The 15,411-nt window shown below is 43.2% G+C and overlaps 1 protein-coding gene across 1 annotated transcript in view; it reads left to right on the top strand.

The window, feature by feature from the left end:
• CANX (calnexin) overlaps positions 1-15,163 on the top strand; it is a 45,451-nt gene extending 30,288 nt beyond the window's left edge. Inside the window, exons 6-15 of the mRNA XM_075856202.1 lie at positions 832-913; positions 1,067-1,259; positions 1,624-1,813; positions 5,502-5,615; positions 5,696-5,852; positions 8,368-8,583; positions 9,245-9,364; positions 9,534-9,684; positions 13,862-13,983; positions 14,353-15,163. Coding sequence (XP_075712317.1) covers positions 832-913; positions 1,067-1,259; positions 1,624-1,813; positions 5,502-5,615; positions 5,696-5,852; positions 8,368-8,583; positions 9,245-9,364; positions 9,534-9,684; positions 13,862-13,983; positions 14,353-14,406 — 1,399 coding nt within the window. The 3' untranslated portion in view covers positions 14,407-15,163. The remainder of the gene's footprint in view (positions 1-831; positions 914-1,066; positions 1,260-1,623; positions 1,814-5,501; positions 5,616-5,695; positions 5,853-8,367; positions 8,584-9,244; positions 9,365-9,533; positions 9,685-13,861; positions 13,984-14,352) is intronic.
• The last annotated feature ends 248 nt before the right edge of the window (positions 15,164-15,411 follow it).

Here is a 15,411-nt window from a genome sequence, read left to right as displayed (position 1 = left end):
ATGATTTTACTTGTTAGAGAACGCCAGGTTAACGCCATCTTAGAAGGTCTGTTTTATAGTCAGCCGTGTTCTTAGTGAAAATTTACATCATGAATACCATTACTGGTTATTGGCGTGATTAGAATTTGGTATTTTTATCATTTTATATTTTTCTGCTGCTTGGGACCACACAGTAACTTAGTCACATGTAATTTGCTCCTGTGCAAATTGTTCTCTGCTCTCCCACTGGTCATTGGGCTCCAGCTATGACGTGTCTTAAAAGGGTCTTCCCGCAATTAGACCTCATGCACACGACCGTGTTTGGTCCGTGATATTCGGACCGTATGTCCTGGACTGACCACAGTTCAGGGAGCCTGGCTCATAGCATTATAGTAAGCTATGATGCTAGGAGTCCCGGCCTCTATGGAAATGTTTTTCTGTACTGTAATCATGTTTTCAGTACACGACAGTATTCCGGCGGAGAGGCAGGGACTCCCATCATCATAGATAACTATGATGCTGGGAGCCTGGCTCCGTGGACTGTAGTCAGTCCGAGAAATACGGCCAACATACGGTCCAAATATCATGGACCAATCCCTGTCGTGTTCATGAGGCCTTAACATTTATCACCTATCCACAGGTTGTTTGTTCGCAGGGGGAATCACCACTGCGACACCCACCGATCTAGGGGTCTTAACCCCTTTTCCTGCTTACTGCACAGTCGCAGTAAGGAGAATTTTGAATGGAGCAGCGGTCACGCATCCGGCATGGACTGAAACAGCCGAGGGCTGTACTTCAGTCTATTATGTTCTATGCATTCGTATGGAAAGCTTTATTTTGCTTTTTTTTAAGGTATGAAGTGAATTTCCAGAGTGGAATAGAGTGTGGAGGAGCGTATGTGAAGCTGCTGTCCAAGACTGCAGATCAGAATCTGGTAAGTCGACAATTGGGAAAATTGACAAAACCCATAAATGACGATAAACCGATGGAATTTGCTGACCTTGGTCTTGACCTAATAACTATTTCAAGTTCTTTCTTTTCCCTTTGAAAAGATCTAAACTGAAAGGGGTCTTTATTTTTGTTTCAGGATCAGTTCCGTGATAAGACTCCTTACACCATCATGTTTGGGCCTGACAAGTGTGGTGAAGATTACAAACTGCACTTCATCTTCCGTCACAAAAACCCTAAGACTGGAGAGTATGAAGAGAAGCATGTAAAGAAACCAGATACAGATCTGAAATCCTTCTTCACAGATAAGAAAACACATCTTTATACCTTAAGTGAGTGATTCTGACATTTTACATTTTGATCTTGGCAAAAAATTAACCATCTTTTGAACGTAACTCAGAGCAATTATAAACCATAAGGGCGGATTCTCACGAGCCTAATACGGGTGCGCACAATACAACTGCATCATATAACTCCCATGGACTTTAAAGGCGAGGGTCACACTCAAGAGTGACCATCATTCACTTCTATGGGAAAAACGGCCAGCATGAATTGGGAAGAGGGGTCCCAATACCCCTATCCTTTTGATAGGCGAGCGTACCAAATGTGGGACCTGTACCGATCAGATGTAAATGTTGAAGATAGGAGTTTTAAACTTAGAGACTGAACTATATCCTTATGTTTTCTTCTCTTTAGTTTTGAATCCAGACAACTCCTTCGAAATTCTGGTTGACCAAGCTGTTGTAAACAGTGGCAATCTTCTTAATGATGTGAATCCCCCTGTCAACCCACCCAATGAAATTGAGGATCCTGATGATCAGAAACCTGAAGATTGGGATGAGAGGCCAAAAATACCTGATCCTGATGCTGTGAAGCCTGATGACTGGTAAGCGACTGCAGTACACTCATGAGGGGGAATGGGACCCCTTTAGGCTATGTTCACACAGGTCGGATATGCTGCGAAAACGTTTGCAGTGGATACGTACTAGAAACTGCCGGGATTTCAGTTTTGAAGTCCGCACCAAATTGTGGAGCACATTTTCGTCCAAGTTCTCCACTGTGGACGAGGTGAGACAATAAATATTAATACCTCACTGGCGTTGCCATAGTAACGCATCCCTGCTCCCCACGTCTATTTGCAGCCCGGCCTTCTCTGATTTGGCTGCAGCAGTCACATGGGATGGAGCATCATCACAGGAGGCCAGCAGCACGGAGCACAGCAGGGGGGACAATGAGCCATTTCTTTTGTCAATGCCAGGGAGGGAAGTATGGACTCTCTTAAAAAGGGAAACTCCACACAGAAAATACACTGCCTATTACAGTCCCAGCCATGTGGATGAGATTTAATCAAATCTTATCCACATGCTGCTGAACATTTTCTGGACTGAAATCGGAGCTTACTGTGTTTTTCTGGACTGCCACATTCTCATTTTATTGTGGATGTTCACTGCGGATTTCGGCTCTTTCAATGTAGAACGGGTGAGATCTGCAGCAAAATACGTACATAAACTACTTCACAGATATGCTGCCAATAAAACCGCAGCATTTTCGTCCCGTATGAATCCAGACTTGGTTACTTATTAAAATTAACGTTGGTTAAACTCGGCGGCTTCTGTAACTTCCATTAATTTTTATGGGGAGAGATCATACACTCTGCTCTTTCATTGTGAACAGGAGTAAAACTGCTCTAATGTTTGGCTCTTAAAGAGGCTCTGTCACCAGATTTTGCAACCCCTATCTCCTATTGCAGCAGATCGGCGCTGCAATGTAGATAAGAGTAACGTTTTTATTTTTAAAAAACGAGCATTTTTGGCCAAGTTATGACCATTTTTGTATTTATGCAAATGAGGCTTTCTAAAGTACAACTGGGCGTGTTTAAAGTAAAAGTCCAAGTGGGCGTGTATTATGTGCGTACATCGGGCGTTTTTACTACTTTTACTAGCTGGGCGTTAGGAATGGGAGTGTATGATGCTGACGAATCAGCATCATCCACTTCTGTTCGTTAACACCCAGCTTCTGGCAGTGCACAGACACACAGCGTGTTCCCGAGAGATCATGCTGTGACGTCACTCACTTCCTGCCCCAGGTCCTGCATCGTGTCGGAAGAGCGAGGACACATCGGCACCAGAGGATACAGTTTATTCTGCAGCAGCATCGGCGTTTGCAGGTAAGTCGATGTAGCTACTTACCTGCAAACGCTGATGCTGCTGCAGAATCAACTGTAGCCTCTGGTGCCGATGTGCCCGACACGATGCAGGACCTGGGGCAGGAAGTGAGTGACGACACAGCGTGATCTCTCGAGAACACGCTGTGTCTGCACTGCCAGAAGCTGGGTGTTAACGAACAGAAGTGGATGATACTTCTCGTCAGAACGCCCAGCTAGTAAAAGAAGTAAAAACGCCCGATGTACGCACATAATACACGCCCACTTGGACTTTTACTGTAAACACGCCCAGTTGTACTTTAGAAAGCCTCATTTACATAAATATAAAAATGGCCATAACTTGGCCAAAAATGCTCGTTTTTTTAAAAAAAACAAACGTTACTCTTATCTACATTGCAGCGCCTATCTGCTGCAATAGGAGATAGGGGTTGCAAAATCTGGTGACAGAGCCTCTTTAAGTTCCTAAGCAGGCAGACCCCCAAAACTTCAATGCCTTATCCTAACTTTCCTTCTTAAAATTCACCCAATCTGAATGAACATGGACATCTTTTATTTTTGGTAGTGTTATGTGAGTGAGATGGAAGCAGTAATCTCCTACTTATGCATGAATAAAAAACCTCATATGGCCATCAACATTCACTGAATTAAGTACAAAGCTTTATGCATTGTGAACTTTGAGTAAATTTGCATGGTTTTATAGGAACAATGCATTAGCTTCTTTTTTTCTTTTTTTACAGCATTTAAGTCGTATCCATTTAGGCCTCATGCACACGACCGTAGCCATGTGCACGGCCGTGATTTTCGGGTCGGCCGGCCACAGGGTGACAGTCGCGGGCTGTGAACATGGCCGTGGCAATTATTTTTAATGAGCCCCGACCGCAGAACACGGCCGTAATAAGGCATGCCCGTTCTCTCTGCGGTGCGGGTTCCTGGGCCATGCACGGACCGTGAAAACCACAGTCGTGTGCATGGCCCCATAGGAATGAATGTGGACGCAATTCTCCCGTGGATTTCAGGGGAATTGCGGCCGCAAAAGCACGTTTGTGTGCATGAGGCCTTAGACTAAAGGCAGCTGCAGCTGGTCTCTGTCCAGTGGGGTAAAGAACCCCCGGTTAGGTTACAGTCTCTACCAGTCCAATGACACCTTTAACTGTGCTTGTTAACCCCTTAAGGACACGGCCAATTTGACTTTTTTCATTTTCATATTTTTCTCCCCGCCTTCCAAAACCCATAAATTTTTCTTTTTATTTCTTTGTCGACATAGCTATATGAGGGCTTGTTTTTTGCGGGACAAGTTGTAGTTTTTCGTGGCACCATTTATTGTGCTACATAATGTACTGGGAAGCTGAAAAAAAATATTTGTGGCATGATATGGGCAAAAAATATTTTTGGGTGGGTTTTATTTTTACAGCGTCCATCAGGCGGTAAAAACTACATATTCACCTTATTCTACGGGTTGATACGATTACGACAATATTAAATTTATATTTTGTTATGTTTTTACCACTTTTAAAAAAATAAAGCTATTTGTTAAAAAAAATGTTTTGTGTTGCCATATTATGAGAGCCATAACTATTTTAGTTTTCTATAAATTTAGCGGTGTGAGGGCGTAAATTTTGCAGGGCGAGCTGTAGTTCTCACCGATACAATTTTTAGGGTACATGTGACTTTTTGATCACTTTTTATTCCAGTTTTTTATATATATTTTTTTTACGGCGTTCACCGTGCGGGTTAAACAACGCTGTATTGTGATCGTTTGGACTTTTACGGACGCGGCGATACCAGTTGTGTTAACGTTGATTTTTTTTAACATTGCTTCAGGGAATGGGAAAAGGTTTTTTTTGAACTTTTAATACTTTTTTGTTTTTGGAACATAAAAAAACCTTTATTTAACTGTTCCTTTTTTTAAGATTTTAGTTCCCCTAGTTCACTTGAAGCAGCGATCGTTGGATCGCTTGCATGATATATATACTGCAATACTAATTGATTGCAGTGTATCGTAACGCTGACCGTCTCCTCTGAAGGGCTTCAAAGGAGTACAAAGATGGCAGACCTGGAGGGGCCTTCATTAGGCTGCCATGACATCCATTTTTACCGGCCAATCGCGTCCCTGGGGGGCCTCGATGGCGTGTTTGAGGGGGCGCCCCCCTGATTCTAACAATTTAAATGTCGTGGTCGCGATTGACCGCGGCATTTAAGGTGTTAAACGCACGGAAACAAAGTGATCTTTGATTCCGCCCGTTGCAGTGAGGTGTCTGCTGTAAAACACAGCCGTCACCCGCTGAGTATGGAGCGAGCTTAGCCCGTGAGCCTGCTCCATACTTCCCTTTAACGGCTGCCACGTACCAGTATGTGACATGTCGTTAAGGGGTTAAATAAAATTTTGCCACTGTTGTATTCATTAATCCAGGGATGAGGATGCTCCTGCAAAGATCCCAGATGAAAATGCAGTGAAACCTGAAGGTTGGCTGGATGATGAACCAGAGTACATTGCTGACCCTGATGCTGAGAAGCCTGAAGACTGGTATGTGCCTATTAACATGCTCATTCTTTATTTTTATTTATTTATATATATTTTTTGACACTTGACACTTCCTCTAATAGGGATGAAGATATGGATGGCGAATGGGAGGCACCACAGGTTGCAAACCCCAAATGCGCACCTGCACCTGGTTGTGGTGCCTGGCAGAGACCAACAATTGACAATCCTAACTACAAAGGAAAATGGAAGGCACCAATGATTGATAACCCCAGTTACCAGGTTTGGTATTTTAAATCTTACATGGGAGCTTTATTTCTAAGGTTATTTATTTTTAAGATAGAGCCCTTATATTCTGTTTTGCTGTATACACTTTATAATCACTCAATGCCCGGTCTAGAGTGGGGCTCAAAATCTATTTTTCCCAAGTCAGGCACACAAAATTTGCTGAATTGTTATGCTGTTGAAGCTAGAGTGCCCTTAAAGAGGCTCGGTCACCAGTTTATAACTGCCCTATCTCCTACCTAATCTAATAGGCGCTTTAATGTAGATAACTACTGGTTTTAAAAAAAATATTTGTTACCAAGTTTTTGCAAATTTGTTCTTAATGCCCATCTGGGCGTTTTTTTTAAACTTTTCACCAAGTGTGCGTTGTAAAGAAAAGTGTATGACGCTGACCAATCGGCGTCATACACTTTTCTTCATTCCAGCACAGCGTGATCTCACGAGATCATGCTGTGACATCACTTCATCCAGCAGGTCCTTTATCGGAGTGACGGAAGAGTGAACAGACATCGCCTCCTTCTGTGCCAGGACGTTTATCCGAATCGTCAGTGGCTGGAGGCGATGTCTGTTCAGTCTTCCATGGTTCCAATGAAGGACTCGCGGGATGAAGTGACGTCACAGCGTGATCTCGCGAGATCGTGCTGTGGCTCAAGCTGGGCTGGATTGAAGAGAAGTGTATGGCGTTGATTGGTCGGCCAGTTTTGCATTAAGAACACATTTGCATAAATCTTAAAATGTTCATAACTTGGTCAAAAATGTTTTTTAAAAACCGTAGTTATCTACATTAACCACCGCCAATACGCCTTTTCACGGCGGCTGTTAAGGGTACTTAAGTCTGCCTATAGTGGATGCCTGCGGCATGACCTAGCAGGTGCCTGTCAAGTATTGCAGTGTATTCTAAAAGTGCTGAAAAGATCGCATAGTGAAGTCCCCTAGTGAGACTGAAAATAAAGTGATCAAAAAGTTTAATAAAGTTAATAAATAAATAAAAATCTCAAATAAAAAAAATGAAAGACCCACTTTTTCCCTTATGAAATACTTTAATATGAAAAAAAACTCTTAAAAACATTACACGTATTTGGTATCGCTGCGTCCATAACAACTCCACCTATAAAACTATTACGTTATTTAACCCGCATGGTGAACGCTGTAAAAATAAAATAAAAAAACAATGCCAGAATTGCTATTTTCTGTTCATCCTGCCTTCAAAAAAAAGTGATAAAAAGTTGCATGTACTCAAAAATGGTACCAATAAAAACTAGTCGTCCCGCAAAAAACAAGCCGTCATACAGCTGCATCGGTGGAAAAATAACAAATGATGGCTCTTAAAACATGGCGACATAAAAACAAATAGTTTTGAAAAAGTGTTTTTACTGTGTAAAAGTAGGAAAACATACAAAAACTAATAATTTGGTATCGCCACAATCTTAATGACCCACTGAATAAAGTTATTGTGTCATTTATACCATACAGTAAACGGTGTAAATCTAAGACGCAGAAAAGTGGCGAAATTTATGGGGCTTTTTCGAACACTAAAGTTAGAAATTAATTATAAACTTGCCCTCACTGTGTTCTGCATGTTCCCGAAAGAGTCTTGTAGAAATCCTGCAAAGAACATAGGGGTTAATTTTGGGCTGATGGGGTGGGGTTTAGAAAAGGGGTGTGGCTTAACTATCTGCAGAAGGGGCCAAGGGAGGGGTGGCTCTTGCTGCAGCTAGTTATCTTGCAGCCAGACTCGGAACAATGAGGAGAAGGAGGCAGAAATGGCTGAACTCTTGGGACACATGCAGAAGATTTCTTGATATATTTCTCAGTATTGCAAGTTTGGGATATTTTCTTTTTTTCAGAATTTTCTGTTTAGTGTTCCTTTAGGACAAATGGGTGATCATATAAATTCTATGCAATTTTTTGCCGTGATTGTGTTTGAATCCAGGAACCTATTGCTGCGATGCAACGGTGTTCACTCTACAGTTTTGAAATCATTCTAGCGACAAATTGTACAATAGTATACCTTGTTTGACTAAGGCTAGGGCTACATGACGTTGAGACTTCACGTTTCAGACCAGTCATGCAACCCAAAAAAATTCCTTAAGTTGCGGTTTGGATGTAAAAAGCAACCAAATCGCAGATCGCTCGCAATCAAGTAGTCACACAACTTACATAGAGGTCTATGACCGCAAAGTCATGTGCAACCAAAATTCCAGCAGGTTTGGCGTTATGGTGACAGTCGTGTCATGGGTGCGTTATGTTGTGTGTTGTAAAACAACCACATTGGCAGTCATTAGATATGAATGTGATCTTTGTCGTGACAAGTCGCTGTGTAGCTCTAGCCGAACTCTACTAAAATCAACAGTAATCAGTACCTTTATCACAGTGTGTCCATTATAGACCCTTTGCTCTTCTGACTGGTTACTGCAAACTTTACAGCATGTATTGAGGGTCATATAAACCTCCGCCTCAAAGCTTAGAAAGCCTGAGCAACACAGACCAATGTTGTCAACTTTCATTTCAGGGCATCTGGAAACCACGCAAAATACAGAATCCAGACTACTTTGAGGACCTAGAACCATTCAAGATGACTCCGTTCTTTGCTATGGGTCTGGAATTGTGGTCCATGACTTCTGATATTTTCTTTGACAACTTCATTATATGCTCAGATAGAGTTGTGGCTGATGACTGGGGAAATGCTGGATGGGGTCTGAAGAAAGCAGCTGATGGCGCTGCTGAGGTAAGGAGCTACGTTCAATGATAAACTTATTCTGCTGAAAATTATCCCCTTTTTATTTGGTTTATTGATGGACCATAAGAGCCATTTGATCTGTATTAGTATTTTGATCTTCTATATCTACTGAAAATAAGCTTGTATTTTGAAGAAAAACGTTGTAAATAGTTAACGGATTAAAATGTACTCAAATCACTTTTAAAGGGGTATTCTAGCCAAAAACGCTATAGTTTAAGAATGTTAGATTGATGTTGGTTCTAACCACTGAGACTACTGATCACAAGGGGAGCCGTACAGTGGTGGCGTTTATATGAAGCATCTGCACCACCAGTCCATAGGAAGTTATAGAAATAGTTTGGAAGTTTTCGTTGGGCTTTCTGTCAGTTCAGTTTGTAAGGAGCAGCTACATGCATGCAAAAATTCCCACCAGTCAACTACCAATTAGTGGGGGTTTCAGCACCAATCCCCCATCAATCTAATTTTAATAAATGTTTTTCTGAATTTTTATGTTTGATTATCAGAAATCCTTTCAGTGCACTAAAATCTATTTGAGTAAAGAATATAGTAGATGTATCAAAGCATTAATTATAATTAGGTTTCACTTGTTACATTTCAGGGTATGTGTACGAACTTTAATTTTACATTTTTTTTTTTTTTACATTTCCAGCCTAGTGTTGTCGGCCAAATGATGGCTGCAGCAGAGGAAAGACCGTGGCTTTGGATAGTCTACATTCTGACTGTGGCCCTGCCAGTCTTCCTGATCATTCTGTTCTGCTGTTCAGGCAAGGTATGTGTTGGTGTAAGTTAGTTATGCAAATATGTAATGTATAGGTTGTTTTTAGCCTAAATTATAGACTTTTGAGCTCTAGTACTATAACCTGGTAACTTTTTTTTTTTTTTGCGTATAATTGACAGCTGCTTACATTGAATTTTTTTATTTTTTTTTATTTTTGCAGAAGCAGACATCAGATTCAAGTCACAAAAAGACAGATGCTCCACAGCCTGATGTAAAGGAAGAGGAGGAGGAAGAGCAGGAAAAAGAGACCAAAGAGGAGGGGGAAGATGAGGGTGAAGATGAAGTTGCAGAGGAGCAAGCTGAAGAACCGGGTAAGATATCTGGTGTGCTTTGTTAGGTGCAATACAGCTATAGTTAGTGTGCAGTCGGCTCAATCAGTGTCCCACCTCATAACAGCTGGCACACAGGGGAGACTTAACTACTTGTCTCATCCGTTATGGATTTCAAAGGATCTTCAGGACAGGTGAGTGAATCTCTCCTCTTCCCCCTTCCAATGGTGTACGCTTCTTGGTACACAATGGGAGCTATCTTGGCACATGATCGTACTGCCCAGCCCTCCTGCGCTGGGCGATCTCACTACAGCGCCACTGCAAACACCTCCCCACGGATATACCGAAGTAGGAACACTGTCCCGTCCCCCCTCAGGATCGGCCATCCCGTGCCACCCACCGCCATTTTCATCACTGTGGGTCACCATAGTTAGGCTCCTTGCAGGGGTGGCACTCGCGTGCCCCTACTTCTAGATGGTAATTGGTGGGTGACAGTCAGGTGACTGCCAATAGCTGCACGAGGATGCATTTCTTCAACCTCCCGCTCCCTGCTGCACACAGTGGGGATGCCTCCTCACATGACAGTAGAGGAGCAGATACCTAAGTCACTAGGTACCCTCAGGCGGCCATTGCGCCCTTCTAGGGGCAGCACAGCCATGCAGTATTGTGTACCTATAGTCACCTGCACTCCCAGGGTAATTGCCAAACATGGTGACCCCTGTACTGCCATGTCAGACACCAGATGTACAGCCTCCTCTGCGATGCATGCCGACCTCCTGGCTTAGCATCTGTGGATACACCTGCAGAAATGCTGACGCCTGGTGCTTGAGCCGAACTGCAGATCTCTAACTTCCTCTCCAGGGTAGTCGGTGACCTCTTCAGCGTTACCTAGTCCATGATAGGCGCCGATCAATCCTCTGGGGACAATCTCTTCTTGTGGCAAAACCCCTTAACGGGTCAGATCTGTGTGGACATCTCCATCCTCAGTATCTCCTGCCTCATCAGTTTTTCCTCCTCCTTCAGGGTGCTGCTCTGTTCCTGGAAGAGAAGCAAATTTCCAAGCTATTCTCTTCAGTGGACAGTCTCCTCTCTGCAGTCACACACCTTACATATTGCTAATGTGGACCCAATTCCTCTGCAGAGGCAGTCACTTTTCACCGCCCCAGACGAGCTCACAAGCCTCTACCATCGGAGTGGGGAAGAGGTGGTCTCCAAGGAATGGGAACATCCTCAAAAGAAATACGCTCAAACCTGTCACCTCGACCTTGTGTGCCATTTTCATAAGACAGTTCTTCAAAATGGCCTAAATCTTTAGTGGTGGATCCTCTTGTCTCCCGTCTAGCCAAGACAACTATTCTTCCTATGGCAGGCTCCACCTCTGCTTGAAAATGCTCCTTGATGGCCCTTCCCTTCTGGCTCCCATCTTTTTGGAGCCCGTCTGGATAAGATCATGTCAGAAGCAACAGGTGGAAAAGCACTCGCCTTTTGTCACTTTCACACATTCCTTGGGCATACAGTCATCAACTCCATCAGGGCTTAAACAACCGATGTCCTTTCAAGCCAAGTTTCTCTTGGCACCCTTGCCCCCAGGCCTCTAAGCCTGCATCGGGGAAGACCTCTTCTGCCTGAAAGAGCGCCACTACATAGTCCACTGTTGGGAGGTAGAAATCTTTTAAGGACGTACGGCTCTCACATCTCAAATATCTAAGTCGTCTCCTCAAGTATAACTTCCACCTATCCGGGTTTTCCAGTCCTCTTCTGCTCCTTCACCTGCCATGGCAGCTGTCCTTTTCAGGCAACATACTCGCTCTTGAGTCAAGGAGTTTATCGCCCAAGTTCCTCCAGAATGGGAATTTCCCAGATTTTATTCTACTTTGATGTTATGCCTTGCCTTTGTCAAAGTCTGTGATCACCTCCATAGAACAGGGAGGTTTCCTCTCCTCAGTGGACAAGTACCTACTTGGCACTTTTTGCCTGTCCCACCAACGCTTCATGCTTTTTGCAGACTCCCCCCCCCCCCCCCCCCCCATCACGATCAATTTGTGCTGCACCCATTTGGCTTTCCGGTATTCAAGTTCCTCTTTGTGGTGATGGCACAGGAGATCTCAGGTGTCCCATGCATGGAGAACATCAAAGGGAAATCCTTGTCCTGTTAGGACAATTTAACTTGTCTACCGATGACTTTAGATACCCCGACTCGCTTCCGCTGGATTGTCAACCAGTTCAAGCTCTGTCTGACTCCTTGTCGGAGTTCAGTCCTCCTGGGGATGGTTTTTGACACACTCTGCTCGGGTGTCCTACCCTCTGTGTAACTGGCCACCCTGCAACAGGGAATGTGTGCCCTACAACATGGCACTCGCTCTGCCTCTGCATGAGGGTGCTCAGCACCATCGAAACTCCCAACGCTCCTCAGAGGGCAATTCTATCAGTGGAACAGATCCCTGGATCCTCTGGACCACCGAAACCTGCTTTCCCTGACCGTCTGCCAATCTTAACTTTGGTGGTTCTCCTCCCCGGCAACCTGCGAGGGCCACTCCTTCCTTCCTATCTAATGGAAAGTACTCTCCACGGACCCAAGTTGTTGGTTGCGGGGGGCTCCCGGAATCACATAGCCCTGGTTCTTCCAGGCAGCAAGTCTTCCCATCAACATTCTGGAACTACAGGTGTTTAACCTCTGTCACTATATGGCTCTCCTGGCTGATAATCCAATCAGAGTCCAGACAGACCATGGCAATTCTTTTTTGGCAGTCTGCATTCTTGGGGTCAAAATTAGGTTGTGGACTAGCTCAGTTGCGAACAGGTTGACCCTGGGGAGTAAGCCCTTCATCATGAGGTGTTTGAACAAATCTGTTCCAGGTGAGGAACGCTGCGCGTGGATTTTCTGGCCTAATCTCCAGATTTCCCCTCTTTATGTACCGGTTTGTGGTCACCGCTCTCATGGTTCAGTGGCGTCAATTTAGCCTGATTTTCCCCCCCACTGCCGCTTCTTCCCAAGCTCCTCAGGAAGATCACGGCAGAGGGGATTCCAACAATCCTGGTCACACCGGATTCCATGCTGTTGCTGGTATGCGGACATGGTGGCTCTACTAGCCAACATACCTTGGCACTTACCTCCTCGGTGCGATCTGCCCTCTCTCAAGGCCCTTTCTTCCACCCCTGTTTAGTCTCCATATTTAACGCCGTAGCAGTTGAAGCCTCAGTACTGACTACTCGCGGCTTTTCGCAGTGGGTGATCCAAACCTTTATGAAGGCCCGGAAGCCTAATTCAGCCCGCATTTATCGCCAGACTTTGAGGACATAACCCCAGTGGTGTAAGGATCGACATCTTCTCCTCTACTTCCTCTCTGTATACCCTATCGGCCCCTAAATCTGTCTTGGCGTCTGTCTTTTCTCTTAATGCAGTCGGCTCCATTTGAGCCTCTTTGGGACATCTCGTTGCGTCTGCTTCTGGGAATACTGTCCTGTAGTAAAAACATGATTACAGTACGGGTCAGTATTTCCAGAGAGAGGCAGGGACTCCTAGCATCGTACATCACTATGATGCTAGGAACTCCGGCTCCTTGATCTGTGCTCGGTCCAGCAAATGCGGCCGACATATGGTCCGTCTATCATACATCAAGCACGGTCATGTATTAGTATCATGCCTCCTGGTGGCAACAGCATATACACATGGTCTTTGTCGCCCATTGGACTGAACAAGAGAAGGATTTTACAGGGAGTACTCCAAAAATCCTGTTTTTGCAGTCTTCCCTATATTTAAAACGCTTAACTCATGTGGTCTTTATATGCATTTTAAAACGCTAAGTGTCTGTGAAGGAGTCCTTATATCAGAATCCATGACTCTGGCTCAGTCGTACAAAGGACACAGAACAAACCGTACACGATGTACCTCATTAACTTATAATGGGGTTCCATCAAGGTTTCCATGGTTTTAATAACCATAAAAGGAGGCTCACACTGACAGGCAACGGAGCCTTATTGAATAGTTTCCAGATCAAGGCAGTGTGCCGCCTCCTCTTGCTGTGTTTTTTGTCATTTGTTGCATTTTGGTTTTCCCCGGCAATGCATTTGATCTCTGTTCTGTTCAGGTGTCAGGAGCCTAATAATGCCAAAAAATATTTATTTCATTGAATTTTTCGAAGTGATTTTATTGCTTTGAAATTGTGTGTTTGCTGAAAGATCATTTATTTTTATTATTTTTTTTTTTTTTTTAAAAAAGTACCTGAAGAAGGGGAGGGAGATGCTGGACATGGAAGTAACGAGGATGAGGAGGAGGAGGAAGAAGAGGAAGAGGTGGAGGAGGAGGAAGAGGAAGGTCAAGAGAAGGAAAGCAAACCTCAGGTAAGCCATAGCAATTTTAACTACTATATAAAAGTTTGAAGGGAATTGATACAGATGTTACCAAACTATAAGGTATTTAACCTTACAATGATCAGAATTAGTTTTACACCTTTTGGTTTTTGATTATGTGATCATGATGGCAACGCATAGATGTTCTAAAAGAGTAATAAAAGCCAAACTTCTATCCACGAGTAGAAGTTAAGCAAATCTAGGCAAGAATGAACAGTGCATGTGTCCGTTTAATAGATTTAAATAGGGCCAGTATCTATACATCTTCATTAGTTGTCAATAACGGGTGCATTTGTTTTTTTTGTCCAATGGCAGAATTGTTTTGGTCTTAAAAAAAAAAATATATTTGATTTTTTTCAGGAGGATGATATAATGAGAAGATCCCCAAGAAATCGAAAACCTAGGAGGGATTAATAAAATATGGGAAACAAATCCACCAACGAACTTGAATTATTTGGCAAATTTAATATAAAAAGCTAAAGGTTACTACAGAGTTGCAAAAAAAATGACCACCCTTGTTCTCCATATGCTAAAGCCACAAGATCTGTCACCCACTTGTCACAGCCGAACTCAGCGTGTCTACAATGGTGGCAAAACCAGTCCATGATTTCTGTGTTTAACCTTAGTTGACTTCTCTGTGGGGATATGCAGTGTATGATAAAATAACGGTCTTGTTACTTTGATTTTAAAGATCTTTTTAAAAGAACAATATAGTATTGCCAAACTCTTCCAAATGTCAGTGTAATATGTATTAATCCTAGAAAAAGAAATCATGGAGAACATTAGGAAATGTTGTTAGCCATTAAATGCAGGGGTTCTTTCCTTGTAAAGAGCTTGTTTGTTCCTCTATCCTCTAATGTTATATCTAGCCCCCCTTGAGTTTTTGTTTATTTTTTTTTATTGCTCGTCCTATCTTTAATATGAGTACTCCCTAAACATGCAGTACATGCTAATTGGGCTCTAGAGGGCATGTGTCTACCCTGATTCCATGCATGCTGCCTTTGGGTTCTGTTAAGCCGCTTGCACTGTCTGATAAAAGTTGGCCTTATGGACCAAAACAAAGAAACCCACAAACCCATGAAGTTGTCTTTAAGCAGAGTCAAAATTTTGTCCCTCACTTGTGTGTGTGCGCGCGCATATGTAAATATAAATATATACATACAGTATATTATTTGCTTTGTGTGCTTTCTTAATTCTGATGTTGTCCAGCGTTTAGTACTTTCATGATCACTTTTTATAGTGAATTTACACTGCTCTCAAAGTATAGGTTCACATAAAAAAATTACTTACGACTTAAAATGAAGACCTTTTTGTAATATACTTTCATTTGCTTTTGATCATTGTTTCTTGCGACATTTCATGGTCAATGTTGAAGTAAAAAAAAAAATATGTTGCTTGCGGCGCTTCAGTCTGGCTGTG

This window comes from Rhinoderma darwinii, chromosome 3 (assembly GCF_050947455.1).
Source record: "Rhinoderma darwinii isolate aRhiDar2 chromosome 3, aRhiDar2.hap1, whole genome shotgun sequence".
NCBI lineage: Eukaryota > Metazoa > Chordata > Amphibia > Anura > Rhinodermatidae > Rhinoderma > Rhinoderma darwinii.
The sequence above is the reverse complement of the archived record's forward strand: the minus strand, read 5'-3'. Positions and strand labels throughout refer to the sequence as shown.